Source organism: Diceros bicornis, chromosome 7, assembly GCF_020826845.1.
Source record: "Diceros bicornis minor isolate mBicDic1 chromosome 7, mDicBic1.mat.cur, whole genome shotgun sequence".
Classification (NCBI taxonomy): domain Eukaryota; kingdom Metazoa; phylum Chordata; class Mammalia; order Perissodactyla; family Rhinocerotidae; genus Diceros; species Diceros bicornis.
The window spans coordinates 52,847,546-52,868,296 of record NC_080746.1 but is presented as its reverse complement, the minus strand read 5'-3'; the positions used below and the strand labels follow the sequence as shown (position 1 = coordinate 52,868,296).

Here is a 20,751-nt window from a genome sequence, read left to right as displayed (position 1 = left end):
CTGTGTTTTCTGTAAAACTGAACTTGAGGGCACATATCAACGCATAGTTCAGTACCATCCATACAAAGCTCATGGAAAATCTCTTCTAGATTTCAGTGTTAGGAAGAAATATTCCTACTCTGAGAAGTGGGCATATTTTCCCATTTCTGATAATGCAAATCATGAAAATAATTATGTTTTCCTGTTTACTCTGGCTGCCAGGAAGCTCAGAGTCTAATCTGATGTTCAATCACATATATCTGTTTCCTCCTGTTTGTTTGTTTCCCAATTTCTATTTAATTTACTTTAATTATGTGTGTCTTTGGTTGTAAGAGGACTGAATTCCTTTTTGGGAAAGGTGACGGCATCATCTAATTGTTATGATGATGATAATAATAAGAATAAGAATACTTGTTATTACTACTACCATTTCTGGAGCGCTTCTCTGTGCCTGGCACAATGCTAGATACTTTACAAACATCCTTTGTAACCCTTATAATAACCTCCAAGAGAGATTTTATCAACCTCAAATTAGAAACTAAAGCTCAGAGAGATGGAGTAATTTTTTCAAGGCCACACAATCGGGGAGCTTTGGTGTTTTCATTTGTAAGTTGGAAGTAATCGTGAGAACCTACTTCACAGGGTGTTTGGGGACAAAATGCTATAATCCATGTAAATCACTTAACCCCCTCTCTGCTACACACTAAATGCTCTATACGTTAATTATTATTATCTTAAAAAATATATATGATTGTTACATGAATAATATATCTAATTATGGAGATATATAGATATAATAATTATCATATTTTAGGTCTGTTTGACTCTTTCCACCATCCCAAGACTTTCTTTTATGCCAACTTAGCATCTGCCCCATATGCTCCATGTGGATAACTGAGAGCCACCTCCGTAGCAGTGCAAGACACAGCTCCATCTGCTCAGGGCTACTTTTAAGCCACCCAAATGTGTGTGAGGCCAGGAGACTTGGAGGTAGGACTGTTACCCAGGAGTCAGACGAGCGCCACAATGACAGGCGATGTTGACAGGCAGACATGTCTCTCGGTGTGTCTGACGAGGCTCACTCCTGCCTTCTGCAGTGTCACTGTGAGCCTACATGACAATCTACCCTGTGGAAAGTTCTTATTTGGGGTTTGCTCTCTTTGGGTGGTCCGTATAGTCTGAAAATCCCCCCCACTCTGTCCTTGCTGGCAGACCTTCTGTTGGGGTCACCCGGCATCCCAGCTACCAAAGCCAAGGCTCCTGGAATGCCCATAGAAGTGAAAATCTGAAACTTGTCCTCTTCCAGGTTCTTTGTCTGATCAAAATGTTCTCAAGACTTCCCATTGTGACCATCAAAGTCACTCAACACAGTTAGGATGATGTCCTCATTTATTCTAAGGATAAGTAGACTATGGTGTTCAAATTACTCTGCCAAGGTTTAAATTTTCCCCCCGATTACTTCAGTCTGTCATGTCCACAGACTACCAGAGTAACTGCTGCACTTTGCTAGAGATGAAGGGAGTTCAGGCTTTTGCCACCTGCCCCACCGTTATTAATGACTGCCTCTCATTGTAACTGATTACCTCCAATCACTTACAATCACACTGGATTCATTTGCCATTGAGCCATCTGAAATTCACACGTGCAGCTTACCATACAACATGCAACAAGGCAGAGGAGAGACAGGAAATTCTCCACTGGTTGGCTTACCTATGTCTGAAATCTTTATTTCTGACAGAAGACAGGAGAGCAGGGAATAGAAGAAAGAATGAGGTGTTAGCAGCAGGGTTAGAAGCATTATTAGCAGCCTGAAAACTTGACAGCAATGGTACTGTACAATACTATAATAAATAAAGACTTAGCAGCTCTGACACTCATATATTTTATATTGGATATTACTTGTCAGTGAGCTCACTTACAAGCAGCTACATATCACAGAGGAGGCATGGTTTCACCTGCACCACTACTGCTGACTTCAGGGGAACAGGATGAGGCTGACATGTTGCTGTTTTCACCAGGGCTAAGACAGAGGCTGGGACAGTGGATTCCCTCCCCTGTATAGAGACACATTCCTAGAGACACACATGTTCACTGCGGTGTCTCTGTCTGTGTGCATGCTGCCCTACAGAGAGTTATCAAAACTTGTATAGCCCACCACCATCCTCCTCATAATAGGATACAGAATTGGAGATATACTATAATTAGAAGGGAAGGGATGACACAGAGAAACAGGCCTGAGAAAAAAGACTGGAATAAAATATATCAAGATGATAACATATTAATAAATTTAGTTTTCTTTCCAAATTTCATTTACTCCTCCCTTCCCTACCCACTGTCTTCCATGATCTCCCCGCCACTGTGGAAGGGAGATAGGGAAAAGTTGGATCTGTTATTCGAAAGATGTGAAAATGGAGGCCCAGAGAGGGTAAGTGTCTTGCTTGTACAGCCCCTCCGCCAAGGTGGGCTGACCCCCTAGTCCATGGCTCTTTCCATCACAGTGCAGGAGATGGAAAGACAATATAAGCAGTTGACTGAAGCAAATGCACTCCAGGGTTCCTTCTTTCTTGACAGATGCCTATGCCAGTCAAACTCACAAAAGAGAGAAGAAAGGCAGAGAATATTCCACCGGGGGCCTTGTTCTCCTTCAGCCTGAGATCTGGTTTTCTGAGTCCACAGAATGTGAGCTTCTGATTCTTCTCGTGGCCAAAGAACCTCTCCTTCATTGGTCCCTGTGTGTGCGGGCGAATACTAACACTCTCCTCTTGAGGGCCGTGATGGCTGTCGGTCAGCCAGCAAGCCTTCCTCTCCTTTCACAGGTGCACTGCAGAGTGAGAGTCTTAGTAGGCACTTGCCTCCAGGGAAGAACTTAACAAGGCATTAAGCCAAAGTGGCCCTCATTGGGCCAGGTGACAATACTTTGGCGAGGCAGAGTTGTATGATGGCCTTCTGGGTTTGGATCTGCCATTCTAGAAGCTGGACCTTGGGCAGGTTCTTTAAATTCCCTGAGTCTCCTTTTCCTTGTTTGTCAAGGGCAATAGAAATAAATACCTCGCAGAACTGTTATACTGGTAAAATAGCAGGGGCCTCGCAAAAGTGCGTTTCCTTTTCCCCTCGCCACTTTAGAGGAACGCTTTCCAGTTCAACGGCCTGTCCTGCTCACATGAACCCCAGCCCAGGAGACGGGCAGATCCCATTCCCTAAAGCAGTTGTGAGCAACTTAGTGCAATTTTTCCTGCAAGGGAGAGTGGGCTCCCCATCTCTAACCACAGCTTCTCTGTAACCCTAGAACCCAACCTACGGCAGTGCTCCGGTTCTAAAAAGATCTGGTTTAGGGAGGCATAGAGAAAATCCAACATATCAGGCCCTTCCCTGAGCTGTAAGTGCGGCTGGGCTCCATCACTCATGGTGAGGATGGGGAAAAAGAAAAGGGTGACTTGGTGGGCTCTGGTTAAGAGCAGAGTTGCATAGCTGATTTTAGCCTATGGGCCTCTGTATTGGGCAGCTAAAGAGAACTGCCACTAACTCGGATGAGTCTTAACTCGGGAACACTGGCACAGGGGCCTTGTCCATTATGCCATCCCTTGTCCTTATATAAAGACTCATGTGACTCATTCCAATCAGTTTGGTGCTAGGAAACAGAAGATTCAAGGGCTTCCAAAGAGTCTAATTCTTGGTTGCTAGCAGCCTTCTACCTCACCTGGACACCAAGGACATCTCCCTGTTCCGAGAGCAGCTTGTCTTCGTTGCAGAGCCTGGTGGAAAGCAGCGCCTGCTTCCCCAGAGCCCCCAGCTTACAGTTTAGCCTCTGAGCTCAGAAGTGAGAAGTCCCAGAGTCTGACAGCTGACAGGTGAGGCTCTGTCATTCCCCCTTCTCTGGGCCCAGTGGGTAATGCCAGGTGTGCCCAGAGGATGGCAAAGGGATGGCATTACCAGGAACTGTGAGGGAGGCATCAGCTTACATACCTCAACTCCAGGATGTTGGTGACGTTCCCAGAGGGGAAGATCCTTCGGATGTAGTTGAAATCTCCCACATAGAGGCTCCCGTCGGAGCCACAAGTGAGGGCCACGGGGGCCAGGAGCTTATTGCCGTCAGCAAGGCCATTGCAGCTGGGGCAGGAGATGCTTCTCCGGCGCCCATTGCCCATGATGCTCCCGATGACAGGTGGCTGCTGAGACACGAACTGGTTCTCCCCATTCCCTTTGTGCAAGATGCCTGTGACAAGGACAGAAAAACAGAACCACCAATGGAGCAGAGAATGGCTCTCTTCTGCGGCTGACCAGAGTCACCTTGACTTTGCGAGGAATGCAAGATCTCTGCCTGCCATTTCTAGATTCATCTCCAAAGGCCACCTCTCCCCCATAATGAAATCCAGAGTGCCGTGAACAGGCCATACTACTTTACTGACTGAATTCTCACAACTCTGTAAGATAGGTACTATTGTTCCCCCTGTACTAACAGGGGGAACAGGCTAGGTGCTTACCTGAGATCACATGGATGATAGTAGAAGCACTCCTGATCTGGGCTCTCAATCCTTCAGCTTCACTCCTCTCAGACAGATTGCACACATCTCATGTACCTGGTCCATGTCTGTACTACAGCAAGAATTCTCTATTGCACTTATTGCACTTATGTCTTTTTCTCTCTTTAGACTGATACCATTTCAAGTGCAGAGACTATGTCTTTTCCCTTTCTGTACCCTCAGTGCCCAGCACAGAACCTGACACAGAGTTGATACCAACAAATGTTTATAGAAATGCATGAGTGAAACTCAGAGTCTCTTCTCACCAAAGTAGAGTCAAGAGACCTGGGTTTTCACCTCATGGGCTGATCCCAGATCTTGCATAAGTCCCTTCACTGCTTTAACTGCCCTTGGGCCTCAGTTTCCCCACCAGCAAAATGAAGGGATTGACCTTGACTTGTAAGCTTCATCCCATATCTATACTGTTTCTTTTCACACCCAGATCATCCTTTATCTACTGCATTATTGCCACAGCTTCCCATGGGACTCTCAGCCTCCTGCCTCACCCCTTCCAGACTGAAGCCTGAGTGAGTTTGGTTTTTTATGGTCACAAGAATCTTTTCCCACACTGTCAGTTGTGTTGGCTGTGTTCTTTATTGAACAGATATCTTCCATTTTTAGGTAGTCTAACCAATCATTTTTCTACTCTAATGTTTGTGCTGTTTTTAGGTTTTAGGGAATCCTTCTCTGAGATCATAAAGGTATTCTGTATTTTCTTTATTAATTTTAAAGTGTTATCTTTCAAATTTAGATCTTTAATCAAACATTATTTTATTTATTTTGTATATGGTGTGAACTTAATTTTGTTTTTCTCCACACATTGAGACAATTTTCCCAATACCAATTCCTAAAACACCTATCCATCCTCCACTGATACTTGATGCCACCTCTGTCATATACCAAGGTCCTATATATACATGGTGTGTGGCAGAAACTTGTAGTGTTCCACGGATCTCCATCCTATCCACCCTGTCCATATTTTGAGTTACAGAACCTCTGATGTTTAGCTGGGCATATGACTATCTGGAACTGACTAAAATTCCCATCCCTGTGTGTAGCTACATTCGGTAGGTGACTAACTGCTGGCCACAATGGCGTGGAAGTAGAAGTGGTTCCGGCAGCTGCTGGGAGGTGTCCTTACAATGGAACGGGCTTGCTCTTAGTCCTTTCCCTCCTTCCTGCTGGCTGGAAAGTGGGTGTGAAGGCTGGAGCTGAAGCGGTCACCCTGGACCATGACCTTGGGGATGGAGGGCTGAGGAGAGCAATGAGAAGGGAGGAGCCTAGACCTGTGACCCTGCAGAGTGCCAAACCAGCCCTGGACTATCCACCTCCAGACTTTCAGGTGGGTGAGAAACAAACTTTTTTGTTTTTGAGGAAGATTGGCCCTGAGCTAACACCTATTGCCAATCCTCCTCCTTTTTTCTTCCCAAAGCCTCAGTAGATAGTTGTATGTCATAGTTGTACATCCTTCTAGTTGCTCTATGTGGGACACCACCTCAGCATGGCTTGATGAGCGGTGCATAGGTCTGCACCCGGGATCTGAACCGGCGAACCCTGGGCCGCCGAAGTGGAATGTGCGAACTTAATTGCTATGCCAGTGGGCTGGCTCCGAAACAAACTTTTAACTTGTTTGCAATTCTGTTATTTTGGCTTTTCTGACACTCATGGCCAAACCTAGTCCTAATTACTGCTCACAGTTTCTGGACTCCTTGTTCTGTCCCATGGAATCTATTGATCTGTTCCTGTGCCAGCATCACACAGTTTTAGATATTATGATTTTCTAAGATAGCTTAATATCTGGTGAGTGCCTCTTTTTTTGTTCTTAAAGATTGCCTTACCTATTCATAAATCTTTATTCTATCATAACTTTGAGAATTAGTTTGTCAGTTTCCCCCCAAAACATGTGGTGGCTTTGATAGGCATTCATTGCATCTACAGATTAGGCAGGAGATATCTGACATCATTGCCATATTTAGTTGTCCCATTTCAGAACACAGTCAGAGTGAGCTATCTAAAACACAGATCTGATTGTGTCACTTGCATGCTTTAAACCTTTCAGAGGCTTGACCTTTGCCTCTGGATGAAGGTGGAAGTGCTAATCTTCTTACCCTGGGCTCCGGCTGCTCAAGCCCCCAGCTTTGGCTTTTGCTAGCCCCTGCATTTCACCCTTTGCTCAAACCACAATGAACCTTCTCTCCAATTACTCTTCTTTCAGGCTTCAGTGCTTTGGCACACACTGTGCTCTCTGCTTAGAATGTTCTCCCTACTTGATACACAGGGCTAATCCTTTGGACCCCTTGAGACTCAGTTCGGGAGTTCTCTCCCAATGGCCGCCTTGCTGAACCAAGAAGCTGGGTGAGGTGCTCCTCTTCTCTGTGCCCACAGTGTCCCCTGCTTCCCTCTGGGATGGTGCTGTCCATGGCACAGCATGGAAGTTGCCTGGGGAGTGTCTGCCTCCGATCAGCGTGCGCTCTTGAGGCCTTTCATTTCTGCATCCCCAGTGCCTAGCAGTGACAAGCTCAGAGCAGGTACCCAAGGAGTATTTGTTGACTAGTCCTTCTGACCGACTGATCACATATGAGCCTATGTAATTGGAAGCGTGCATCTTTTGTCCGGCTGGGCACAAAGGCTATGAGATGAGTGTCACACCCCTGGCCTGGCTCCTGGAAGTCTATTAATCCACTCACCACTTTGGATGTTGAGGGCATGATGTTTGTCCAGGCTCCATCCTCCCAGTTTGGAAGCATCAATTTCATAGCCCTGTAGCACTGCTGTTCTTTTTTCCCACAGGATCAGATCTGGGCAGGACTCATACTCATAGCCCACAGAAACTAGAAAACAAAAGGTGCAAAATGCAAAGGTAAGGAAAGCCTCTTCTTTGGCTTTCAGACCTGCATGCAAGGCCCTGCTTGTCTTTGTAGGTGAGGACAAAAGGGTCGTATTTCTAAGGGGGAATCACATCTATGTGCAATACGAACACAGGGATGCCGGGCCTCAATATACTTTTTAGGAAGAGTGATTGTACGTTATTAGGAAAAGTTAAGCAAATGTACTAAATACTTTAAAAAGGACCCAAGCAAATCAATTCCAGGGAAATAATCTTTAGCATGGAAAACACTTCAGGCACAAAAGTCTTCACTGCAGCATTCTTTATAACAGTGGAAAACTGGAAGTAATCTAAAGGTTCAAAAGGGGTGAGAGGTTGAGCGAACCAAAGTGTATCCACTTGAGGAATATTACGCAGCCACTGGAAATTATGGTCAAGAAGACCACGGGGTGACATGGAAAATGCTTATGAAAAAATGCTAAGTTGAAAGACTGGCTCTATACTATATTATACCTGTGTTAAAAAAAAAAACAAACTATACATGAAAAAAGAAAGAAAATTTAAATGTTAACAAGTGTTTGCATTTTCTTTACAGAATATGTATAACTTTATTTCTGTTTTTTTGTCCATTTATCAAAATTTTATTAATGAACACGGCATAACTTTGATAAAGAAGAAAATCCAAAATCATTTGTAATGAATACATGGAAAAGCAGCTCAGTTTGGGTACTCTGAAAGCTGAAAGTTCCTCTGAGGTCTTAAGGCTTGAAAATTTCCTGGTTTCACTTTTCTTTCATAAATCCAGGCCTCTGTAGAAGGTCCCTGGGAAGCAGGCTAACCATGGCAGGCTCCCTGAGGCTGGGTTTGGAAGAAGCCCTGTACCTGGCCTACGGAAAGGAATCAGCAGAGACGGGAATGCCATTTCTTCCAGGTATCTTTCTGCGCAGACATTTTCCAGTGGGCAATATTCTACCACACACTCAAGACAGGAATTAACAATTGCGCAGCCCCTTAAAGTTTCTTTTAGGTGCCATAAAAGATTGCTGGCCATCTGTGGAAGGAGGGGAATGTGGCTGGAAGAGGTCCCTGTGACCTCTTCCCTGTGACCTTGAGTCCCTTAAGCAGCCACTATGCCTCCTACTGGTCACCTGTAATCTCAGGAAAGTGAACTTCAGCCCTTGACGTCTCACTGTGCAGACACTTCTCTATTTAACTGACTGGGGGCCACTAAATGTGCCCATTTCATCTGAAGAGGTTGTAAAGCTTCGTTTTTGAAGAGACAATAAAAATAGTTGGGTTTACAGAGGGGATCGCGAACAGTGAGAGATGGCATCTTTCCTCCCAATGTGCCCTTGTGGGGTAGGGTGGGATGCAAAACTACACGGAAGATCTGGGATAAGCCCAGCTCTGTTCCTTCCTTGTGCATCCTTTGGAAGTCACCTCACCTCTCTGGGACTCAGTTTTCTCATGCAGAATTTGAGGACGATTTCCGACTCCCAGGGTGGTTGTGAGGATGAACTGAGATCCCAACGTACAAGGGAGCACATCACCTAAAGCAGGTGCTCAAACATTCTCCTTCCTTCCTTCCTTCCTTCCTTCCTTCCTTCCTTCCTTCCTTCCTTCCTTCCTTCCTCCCTCCCTCCCTCCCTCCCCCCCCTTCCTTTCCTTCCCTTCCTTTCTTTCTTTCTTTCTACAATATTGCTCCTTCTCTGCTTCCTCATTCTGCCTTTGCTGAATCTAGAAGAGGAATGAAATTGGAGTAGGGTTCAAGATGAGAAGAGATTTCCTGGGCTGTTAGTGCTTGGAGGATTAGCCCTGCAGGGGTTAGGACTGCTGGCAGTCCAGTTCTGAACACTTGCTGGGGCCCTTCTCTAATCCGGAAGCTGAAATGAGCATAGCCAGCCCCTGAAGTCCAAGGTCTGTGTGGGGCTGGGACTCCAGGTGAGACTGCAGCCACCTTCTGCTTCATCTTAAAAAAGGACAGCAATAACAACAACAGAGACAACCTCTCTGATTGGAAATGAGGTCAAGAGGCCCAAAAGCCTCTCTGATGAGGGAGAATCTTAGCTCCTGCACCTCAATAAAACTGAAGAAACTCAGGGGCTCCAGACTCGCGTATTTTTTGTGTGTGTGTGAGGAAGACCAGCCCTGAGCTAACATCTGATGCCAATCCTCCTTTTTTCTGCTGAGGAAGACTGGCCCTGGGCTAACCTCCGTGCCCATCTTCCTCTACTTTATACGTGAGGCAGCCACAGCATGGCTCGACAAGCGGTGTGTTGGTCTGCGCCTGAGATCGGAACCCGCAAACCCCGGGCCACGGAAGCAGAGCGCACGAACTTAACCACTACGCCACCAGACTGGCCCCCAGACTCCCATATTTTTAATGGGTGAGTTAAGGCCTGATGGCTGTGGGGGCCAGGGCCATGTCCACATGGCTCTATCTCTGTGGCATAGCCTCTCTTAGCCCATCAAATATCACTACCACCACAGTGCTTTTCAAGGGCCTTTTTGGTTTTGTAACTCTTTTTTAATGGTTAAGTTTTCCACATTTAGGTCTTTGAGTACATTCTTTTTAAGTCATGGATGGTCACTGAAAGGTCTTGAGAGCCAACTAAACCTTAGGTATTTTTTCTTTTTTTTCTGTGAGGAAGATCAGCCCTGAGCTAACATCCATGCCAATCCTCCTCTTTTTGCTGAGGAAGACCAGTACTGAGCTAACATCTATTGCCAATCCTCCTCCTTTTTTTCCCCTTTTTCTCCCCAAAGCCCCAGTAGATAGTTGTATGTCATAGTTGCACATCTTTCTAGTTGCTATACGTGGGACGCCGCCTCGGTACACTCCTGGGATCCGAACCCGGGTCGCCAGTAGCGGAGTGCACGCACTTAACCGCTAAGCCACGGGGCCGGCCCCAACCTTAGGTATTTTTGATAAGAGGAAGGGAGGAAGAAGAAACAAGTGTGGTGGAAAAAGAGCCCGGTCCCCACAAGTGCTATTGTCTCTCTGAGGATGGTGTTGAGTCCCGTGGCTGGGAGGCTTACCGAAGGCTTCTGAGAGCCCAAACACCTTCTGGTTGTAGACGTCTGTCTTGTCCCAGATGAAATAATAGGACAAGTCTGGGGCTGCAGCAAACCACTTCCTGAAGAGGCGCCCCTCAACTGCCACCATGAGGTGGACCTTCATGAGGTTGAAGGGGATGGTAGGGTGGGTGAGGCTGATCCTCAGGACAGATTTGTAGCCAGGGGTACGGCTGCTCAGGTAGCTCAGCTTCATCTTGCAGCCAGAGATGGAGATTTCCTCCTGCAAAGCCTGGAGAGACAGATCACAGCAAGTGATGGTCATGGAGTCACCATTGGAGGGAAGATGGCCACAGCCCCACATACTCTGGGTGTTCAAGAGGCAGAGGAGGAAGTAGAGAGGGAGGAGGGGAGAAAGGGAGAGGAGGAGCAGGAACTAGAAGAGAGAGAAGAAAGAAGAGGGGGAAGCAGAGCATGAAGAGGAGTAGGAGGAGGAGAGGGAAAAGGAGGAGAGGGAGAAAAGGGAAGAGGAGGAGGGACACAGAGTCAGAAGGCCTGGTTTCAGAGGCCAACTCTTCCGCAGCACAACCCCGCCTCACTGAGCCTCAGGTTCCTCCTCCGTTCAACAGGAAGGACAAGGCTCATCTCATCGCATTATTTAGAGGAACACGGAGGACAATGTGTGTAAAATACTTATCATAATGTCGCCTCTCATTCGCTAGCTGTGTTATGCTAGAAAACTCATGGAGGCTCTGAATCTCAGTTTCCTCACGGGATTAGTGTGAGGATTGAGTAAAGTCACACACATAAAGTGCCCAGCACATGACGGATACTCAATAAATGTTACTAAGTGGGATGATGGTGCTGCTGGTGGTGGTGCTGCTGGAAGCATGGGGTACTATGAAGAAAGACCTTTCCCTCAGACTAACGGACTGCTTCTCTCTCAAAATTTTCCTAAAGTAAGATCTGTTTTAAATGGCTTTCCTCTTCAGGAAAGTAAACAGAGACTATGAGATGTTGACCAAACAATTAGGCAGGGTTGAGAGCAGAGGCTGCCAAGGACCTGTGGCTAATACCCCCAGCTCATCCATAGAAAGAGGTCGAATTGGCCACACGGAGCTTCCGTGCCCCAATGCTCTGCTAGATGAACAGAGCAGTGGGGAAGGCAGCACTTTGTCTACTGGGTGCAATGGGCTCAGTTCCAAGATGGAAAGTTTAAATTAATGCCAGGGTGCTCAGGAACATGGCAAAAGCAGAGAACTTTTATCAGCTTGATGCTCTGGGCTCTGTTTTAAGAAAGTGACATTAAATCAATTGAGGCTAACGTATCCATTAAAAGGACAGTGATTATTCTATTCTCATGTTCACAGAAGAACTGGGCCTTCAGCAAGACAGCCTTTTCCTTTCTTTCCATTTCATAGATGGGTGGGAAACTCCCACCCATTCCCTATTCTCTTGAACACACAAAATTTCAGGGGTTGGGCCTAAACCAAAGCAATCTTCTTAAGTTTCAGCTTACAAATTCTAGGCAAAGCAGGCTCCACACCGTAGTAAACCACAGGCAGAGTTTAAGTGCCATCCTGATGCTCTCACAGATATTTACCTTCTTTAACATACCCTTTAAAATTTACATCTCCCAGTACTTGCAAAGGCTAGTCAATGACTGGGAAAACCCAAGAGTGTGTTTTCATGTATTTCACGAATCTGATAATAAGCAAGGTTTCTGACCCAGCTGGGCTCATAGACACCCAGCCCAGGGAGCGCTGTAAAGAGGGTGGGACCTTTAACCTCATTTGTTCCAAAGTTCTTGCTCCTGGGAAAATGTCTAGCTGGAGCTGAACCAGGGTTGAGCAACAAATTACTTCTCTCCAGTAAGCTCTGTCTCCACTGACAACCACTTCATAAGAAAGGTCAGCCTGGTAGTTGAGACAGGAGACAAGTGCTGAATCTCTGAAAAGGAGGGAGGTTTCAACCTGTGGGTGCAATGAGAATTTCAAAATGGTTGTATTTCCTTCTTGAGGGCTGGCATGTGAAGCCACTTAACAGGGCACATGCAGAGAGACGTGTTTGCTCAGCCAGGCGTGAAATGTACACGCGAAAATGGATAAACTCCCTGCTCCTCCATCACTGGCAATCCATTAACATGCACATCTCGGGAGCTCTCATCAGGCAGAGGAGACGACTGGGGCTTCTCCCTGCCCTGCCGTCTCTCCTCTTCCTCAGGCCTTTGTTTCTGCCATTAGAAATTGGGCTGGGATGGCGGAAGAAATTCAGCTCTGCACAGCTTAACGTTAGGCAAAGAATCTATCTTGATTTCTATGGGATTAGAATGCATCTTTCCAAATTACTTCCTTTTAATGATAATTAAGTAAAGCACTTGCGTGTACAGATTTGAGCCAAAGCAATCCTTAACTGGCATGAAGGCAGCGTGTGTAAAATAATCTTAACAATAATAGCTAAAATTTACTGTGTACTTACTGGGTGCCAGACATTGTGCTAAGCACCTCATGTACACTTTCTCATTTGATCTTTATTATGATGCTCACTATTTGGGACCCTCTGTCTCACTCCTGTTGGTAGAACCTATCATCATAAATATTTTTAACAGAAATAATGAGGGGGGGGGGACACTGGAGTTTGGGGATAAGGAAAGAAGTGAACTGGCTGGCGGAGCAGAAAGGGAGTGGGAATTTATTATATGCTGGAGTGTGCCAGGCAGTTTACAATGCTTGGGTGTCTCAAGTGTGTAAGAGGGGTGGCCATCATATCCTGACACCATGGCTGCTGTGGAGTCTGGCAGCTGGATTCTGCACTGTGGGCTGACGGGGTCTCTCTTTTCCCTGTCTCTGAGATCCTCCTGTGCCCCGCAAATGAAATAAAATCATGGAGAAAGGCAGTTAAGGAAGCTGGGTACCTGAATTTCCGGAACGATGGGGCCTTTCTCTGCACAGGAGCTGGCGAAGGATGTCAGTGGGGATGGAGACACGACAGGGTTGGGGCGGGCGAAGTTGCTCAGGTCACAGCTGGGGATCTCATTCTCCTCATGTCTCATGATGATGGTTTCCATGACAAAGAAGCGGTCCCAAGGCAGCCAGAGGGTGTGCTCCTGTGTGATGAAAGGTGCCCGCTCGAAACGCAGGATGATGGAGATGCCGCCATTTGTGACCAAGTCAAAGCTGTTTGGGAGGGCAGGGTTGAGAAGGAGAGGACATGGGGGAGCAGAAAAAGCAGGAAACAAGAGGTGAGGCGGAAGAGAAGAAGCAGGAGGAGGAGACAGACAAACAAAGGAAAAAAAATTATGCCAAAAGGTCTGGGCACTTGTTGAAGAGGCTCTAAAACCTAAACGACTTCACTGCAGCCACAAACAGTAACAGAGATAACAGAAAGCATTATTTTTTTTTGGAAAATGATTACCATAGAGAATTTGCTGAAACCAAATTAATAACCACTGCCATGGAAAGCCATTTGCCAGGACACGGGACTGCTGATGAGTCTCTGCTATGGTGCTTCCGGTACTTAGGGCCTCTTAGAGCTGAAGCCCAGGGAAAAGTCTGCAGAATCAAGTGGAACAAGCCCTGCCCTGGTGTTAGGAACCCTAAGCCTTGTCATGCCTCTGCCATGAACTACTGTGTGATCTTGGGTTAAGTCACTTAGCCCCTTTGATCCTCAATTTTCTGATCTATAAAGTGTAAAGGTTCAAACGGATTATTCTTAAATCCCTAAGATTCTATGACTCTACAGCAATTTTATCTCTGATTATAGTAGATTACTCAAAACAGCCCTTTGGAATTACAAAATAGCTAAGCAATTTAGAGATAGGCACAATTAGAATCACAGTATATTAGAAGTGAAATGGGAACGAGAAGTCTGAGTCCCACCCGCCCATCTGAGATGAGGTCTCCATGACAGCGTCCCTGAGAGCTGGTCACCCAGCCTTTGTTCATGTTCATTGTCCGCTCCAATCTGACGCTTTAGTCTCTTACAGAATCACAACGAATGGGCCATTTGGTTCCTGCTTCTACACTTCCAGTGACGGGGAGCTTGCTATTTCTATAAGAAGACTGTCCCATCTTTGGTTAATTCTGACTGTTAAGACTTTTTTTTTTTGGAATTGAGCCTCTGCTTATAGAGGAGAGGGAACTGGTCCTTCTCCTTATAGCTTCTTAGCCACTGGCCTTGTTCTACCTGCTGGGGTGACTTCAAACTAGTTTGCTATTTCTGCCTTTGACAGTCCTTCAGGACTTGGAAACAGTGATCCTTTCCACCTACCACCTCCTGGCTGTGATGTCTCTTTGGACAAATTCCTTTTAGGCATTATTTTAGGATGCATTTTTAAGGCCTGTCCTTCCTCATCTTGCTTCTTTTTTTTGTTGAAGTATAGTTGACATATAAGCTCTTGACATTGGTCTCAGCAGCATTTTTTTGGATCTGTCTCCTCAGGCAAGGACAAAAATAAACAAATGGGACTACATCAAACTAAAAGCCATTGCACAGTGAAGGAAACCACCAACAAAATGAAAAGGCAACCTATTGAAAGGGAGAAGATATTTTCAAGTCATATATCTGATCAGAGGTTGATATCCAAAATATATAAAGAACTCATACAACTCAACATCAAAAAAACAATCCAATTAAAAAATGGGCAGAAGACCTGAATAGATGTTTTTCCAAAGAAGACACATGATGGCCAACAGACAAAAGATGCTCAACATCACTAATCATCAGGGAAATGCTAATAAAACCACAATGAGATATCATCACACACCTGTTAGAATGGCTATTAACAAAAAAACAAGAAATAACAACTGTTGGCAAGGATGTGGAGAAAAAGGAACATTTGTGCACTGTTGGTGGGAATGTAAATTGGTGCAGCCACTATGGAAAGCAGTATACAGGTTCCTCAAAAAATTAAAAACAGAACTACCATATGATCCAGCAATTCCACTCATCTTGCTTTTTGGATGGAGAGCTCCTGCTAACTCCTTGCCCAGTCAGAATTCCAGCTCTTTCCCCTGGGTTCCCACTGCACCATGTGCACTCCTCCTTAGAGCCCACATCACATCGCAATGGAATCACACGTTTAACTCTCTGGCCCAGGGACATTGACTCCTCTCAGTCTTTCCAGAACCTAGCCCAGTGCTTGATGGTTACAGATTATAGAATGAATGCATGAGTGACACTGTCAATTTCTTCTGAACTGACTGTCCACCAAACACTCTAAGTTCCTTCTTGCTTTGGCTGTTGTTATAAGTCAACCCAATGTTTACCTGTGCAGTTCATTTTAGAGACCCCAGTGTAGGACCTAAGCTTTATCCCTGATAAATATACCTTGTGGGATTAGGCTCATTGATCTAGCTTGCTTTACTCTCCTCTAGAAGCTGCAAGGATTTTGCATTGAACTTAGTACCAAATCTTAGTTCTTAGTACCAAATCTTGTTCTTGGTAGACACAGGCCCCAGATTCGGGTCCCCAAGCTCCAAAACCTGATTCTTCTCTCTTTTGTAGAAGCTTTTCACCCACTTCGTCTGCTTCTCACTCAGCCCTTTCTAGGCCCACACTTGGGTGGAGGAAGTTGGGTGCCACCATCCTTTGACAACTACTGATAGAAAAATATCAGGAAGGTGTTCCTTTGAACTAAGAGTTCAGGTTTTGGCTTTCTAGGAGAATATCCACGGTTTAGGGGAAATACCCAGAGTACTGAATTCAGTACCCACAGAACTGAATAGCATCTGTACTTGGACAGAACATTTTTAACTGTCAAACAGAATTCTGGCCTGACTTATGAGCTCTCTTCATGAGAGGATGAATGTGGAGAGGGAGTGAAGACAAACATGAAAAGACATATTCTCAAGGCTGTGTGCAAGCTAGGGCAGCTGGCCTTGCCAAGAGCTGGGTGTAACTGGCTCTTGCCAAGAGCCAGGCCTGCTCATCTGGATGGAAACTTTGTTGTGGACACGAGTATGAATCTGACCCTAAAGGGAAGGCCTGGTTCTCAGTCAAGGCCCAAACAGCGTAGGGCCAGTCCAAGCACTGCTCCTTACTCCACAGGTGAGTTACATCACCTGTCTGAGCCTCACTCTCCTTGTGTAAAATGAAGCTGATGATCATAATCACTTGGCAGGGTTATTAATTAGATACATGGGATAATGGATGGGAAAAGCACAGGGCCCTGTTCTCTGGGCATCAGGCTCTGTATAATCCCATTTTTCAATTCAACGAGCCTGAACTGCTTCTCTTGTCTGCTATTCCTTTTAAATTTTTCTTCATGACTTCTATTTTCCATCTTTTTAATGATATCTTTGGCTAACTTCTCTGCTATTGTCTTCTGTTTATGAGCTCTTGTTAAGACTTGATGGCTGGTACTTCAGCATGGTGTGTGAGTGTGTGCAGAGGAGGAGCTGGCCGAGGGCGAGAATCATAGTGCCTGCCTGGAAAGTGAGGAACACAAAGATGAGACAGACATGGTCTTGGACTTGCATAGACTATTATCTCCAGACAATATCTCTAGCCTCACAGTTTCTTCTGGGGTATTAGAGGTAAGAAAGAAGGTGATTCAGGGACGAGGGGGAGGGAAATGGGCAAGATGCTACCCACTTGCATTTAACAAACAGGGATCTTCAGACACTTAGAGAATAAGTACTGACTTTCTCATACATTATGCAGTGTCTAAGTTGGGAAGAGAATTTAAGCCCCATAGTGCATTGGTAAGAATTGTTCTGAAACTCAAGCTCTAAGTTGTAGCAACTCTGGCTATATGATGTAATTTAGCAGGCTGATGCAGGAAATATGGCTGATACTCACCTCCCAGGACCCCCATGCTCTCAAGGGGCAGTAGACATTGCAGAGGCAGCACAAACAGGAGGAATCGAGGCCTAGAGGTGCTGAAGTGGGCTTTTCCCAAGGGCCACCAAACTTACAGGACTCTAGTGCGTTTTGTGGACCCAGCCTAACCAAGCACAGCAGGGCAAAGGACTGATGATTTCCCACCTCACATGAATGACAGACAAGCTTCTTGGCAAAAAATAGAGCAGTCCTCATGGCTCCTTTTTGATGACCGTTTCACAGCAGGTAATAATGTAGTCAGAATACCTGTTGCCTAGGATGCTCACATCTGCCATTTCCATAAAGCAGGCAGCCTGAGCTGGAAGACAGAACATGGGGAAGGAGATGCCTCCATGTTGCAGTGGAAGTCTGCACAGAGGTGCTTCCTGGGACAGAACGTGTGTGGGGCAGGGAGCGGTGGCCTGGACAGGTTACCCCTGGAGACTGGCCACCAGCCTCTTCCATCTGGGTCCCTTCCTATTCACAGGGAGTGAGAGGAGGGGGGAGAGGTCTCCCCACGCCAAGCTTGCCAACCCTGTCTAAGAGGCACACATGTCTACAAATAGATGAGCCTTTACTTCATTATCACCTCGGCCGGGACATGTTCACATCTGATATTGGATTAAAGAGGTGCTAAAATCAATCAGCCTGGAGCATAATTTCCAACACAGAGTGAAAATCAACCTTATGGGCCTACACTTAGCCAGATGGACTGCCATCACCTGATTTTATTAAAAATAGAGGACGTGTTACCACTGACAGCCTAAATATTCCACTTTCCTCTTTCCCCTACCCTTTTCTCCAAAATATTTTCATTGCTTGTATTGTAATCATTACCTTCTCATCGTTTAATAATTTGTAATTTTAATAAACAGCTAATATTTATTGTATACTTACTATGTGCCAGACCCTGGAAATAAGTAAGGAACCAGAGTGGGGCAGGGAACTAACATTTATTAAATACTTACTATGTGCAAGGTGCCTCCCCGTCCTCATTGAATCTAATCCTTACAACCAACTTGTGAAATAGTATTAGGGCCATTTAACAGATGAAGAAGTTGAGGCCTGGAGAGGTGAGGAGACATGTCCAAGAACACATAGCTAGCAAATGGGAGAGTTAGAGTGATTAAAGAAACTTTACTTCATTCCAGTGATGGTTCTCACAGGGATCCAAAGGTCAGAGTTCTGTCATCACCCAGCGGCTTCCACAGACCTAGGTGGTTGCAGATGGCAACCACACAGCAAGAATGCTAAGACTTCTGGAGTGGTCTGGTCTGTAGAAAGTGGTCCATGTGATAGTGTTTTATCTCATAAACCATGGAGCAGGAGCATATGAATAAGATACCTTATGCCTACTCTGAGAACCAAATGAGAAGAAACTGGTTAATTTATAGTCAAAGGGGTTTAGGCCAGAGTCAGATACAAGGCCACACAGCTACTGAATTGCAGAGCTGGGCATCTGAATTCAGGTCCTCTGAATCTAGGTCCCTTCTTCTTTCCATGTTGTCATTCCAGCAGCAGCTATGTGGCAAGACCATAAGAGCAGGGCCTTCACTAACCCTGGCCCACAAAAGGTCTCCTACCTGCCATCTTGCCTGCTGATCGTGTATCCAAAGAGAGGGTTATTGACGAAACTGATGTTCACACCAACCAGCGGGGTCCCATCTGATGTCATCACTTGACCACGAATGACACATGCATGCCTGCGGGTACAGAAGAGAGAATAATTACATGATCTACTTTTCATGCTCAGAACCCTGGCTGGCAGGGAACTCCTGGAGGTCAGAAGACAGAAGGCAGGTCACTCAGACATATCTTGTCAACCAGGGGCTCATGGTATTCGCTCAAGATGCACAATAATCTTCTTTTTTTCATATCACCTCAATTTAAGGCATCAAAATGTCCTCTAAAGAATTATTATTGGGAGACGTTTTCAGATATCTCACTCAGACGTTATTTTTTAAGGATACTCTATTATGCTGTAAGGAGATAAGCCGATCCGAGAAGGCTATACAGTGTACTTATGCGTGTGAATTTGGAGCCACATGCCTTGGGTTGGAATCCCAGCTCTGCCACTTTCTAGCTCTCTAAACTTGCACAGCAACGTGACAGCTCTTTGAGTCTCTGTTTTTTCATCCTGGTACAGAGTAAACTCCATAAATGGCAGTGGTTATTATTGACACTAGTAGTCTCATTGGAAGTGGACATACAAGAAAGCGGACAGGAGAGAGGGTACTTCCTCTCATCTGGCATTGGAAACAGGAGAAGGGCAGATGCTAGCGTCCCCTTGGAGTGGGTTCTAGGATCTGTCACCTCTCCCAACATCCCCCCTCCCACTTTCCCTCTATATCCCAGACAACAAACCATCTGCTTTTCCCAAATTTGCCAGGCAAATGTTGTTTAAAGCCTCTGTGTCTGTGCAACGTTCTTCCATCTGCCTCAAATGTCATTCCTGCACCCTTCTCTCTACACTCTTATCCTTTAAGACCAAGCTTCAAATGAAACCTCTTCCCTGAAGCCTTTCTTGATGGCCCTAATTAGAACTGGTCACTCTTTTCCAAAACCTGACACAAAAACCTTGATACCCTACCACACTACACATGTGTCTCCTCTCCACTAGACCCTGAGCTCTTTGAGGGCAGGGTCAAGGTCTATTTCCTTCTTTCTCTCTGCAGTGCCTGGAAATGCCTAACAACTATGAGGTCATTGTTTAAAAAAATGGTAGATTGAGTAAATAAGTGGGACAAGTAGAGATCATCAAGAATGATGGTTTTTTCAAAGATTTCAGTTACAGAAGCTTTCTGGCAGATGACATTTTATAAGGACCCCCAAAGTATAAAACAAAAATAAGATCTGCTCTAGATGAAGCAGAGATGGAGGCCTCCTCTCCTGGAGTGATTCTGAGGGCAACTATGTGGAGTCTTAGTCTCTGTGGAAGCCAGAGAAAAGCCAGTTGGAAAATCGCTGAGTTACTAGAAGAAGAGGAAACTGGGGTCTACAGAGGAGATGCTATTTGCCCCAAGCCACACAGGGAGGTGCTGGCAGACCCAGGCCTTGTATCCAGGCCGCATAACTTGGGGTCCAACTCTAGACTGGTCTGCTTACCACTAGCAATGGGTGGAAATGAAGGTGCTCGCTGGGTCAATGTCCTAAGGGATCAGGGCACTGGGGAGACTTTCCATGTTGACAAGACAAATCTGAGGCCAAAGAGGCAGGTGCTGCTGTCCAGACAACTCTCTCCATTCACCTTGGTTCAAAAGGCTTTTTTCTGGCCTAGGGAAGAGCTACTGATGAGGCCCATGGGCATTCATAAAAAAAGATCTCAAACTCAGCCTCTGCTTTATTAGGTACCTACATCTCTACCTTCCTAGAGTGATAAACTTTTCTCTGTTTGATGAGAAAAGCAATTAACACCAGGCTTGTAAGCAGCTGGTCTCACTAGTGTCAGCTTGTCCTTTCTGAAGGCAAGAACAACTACCCACAATGCATTAAGCTCCCCGCCCCCACCCACCCCACCCCACCTCACCTCACTACACACAATCTGGTTAATGCTAATTCAGTCAGTGATTTCCTTCCGAGGCCCTTGGT

General features: G+C 45.7%; 1 protein-coding gene across 1 annotated transcript in view; it reads right to left on the bottom strand.

Moving 5' to 3' along the window:
* Positions 1-20,751, bottom strand: part of TENM4 (teneurin transmembrane protein 4) — a 397,674-nt gene that overhangs the window by 53,453 nt on the left and 323,470 nt on the right. Inside the window, 5 exon segments of the mRNA XM_058545514.1 lie at positions 3,943-4,192; positions 7,187-7,330; positions 10,366-10,633; positions 13,256-13,517; positions 18,747-18,866. Of these exon segments, the coding sequence (XP_058401497.1) occupies positions 3,943-4,192; positions 7,187-7,330; positions 10,366-10,633; positions 13,256-13,517; positions 18,747-18,866 (1,044 nt within the window).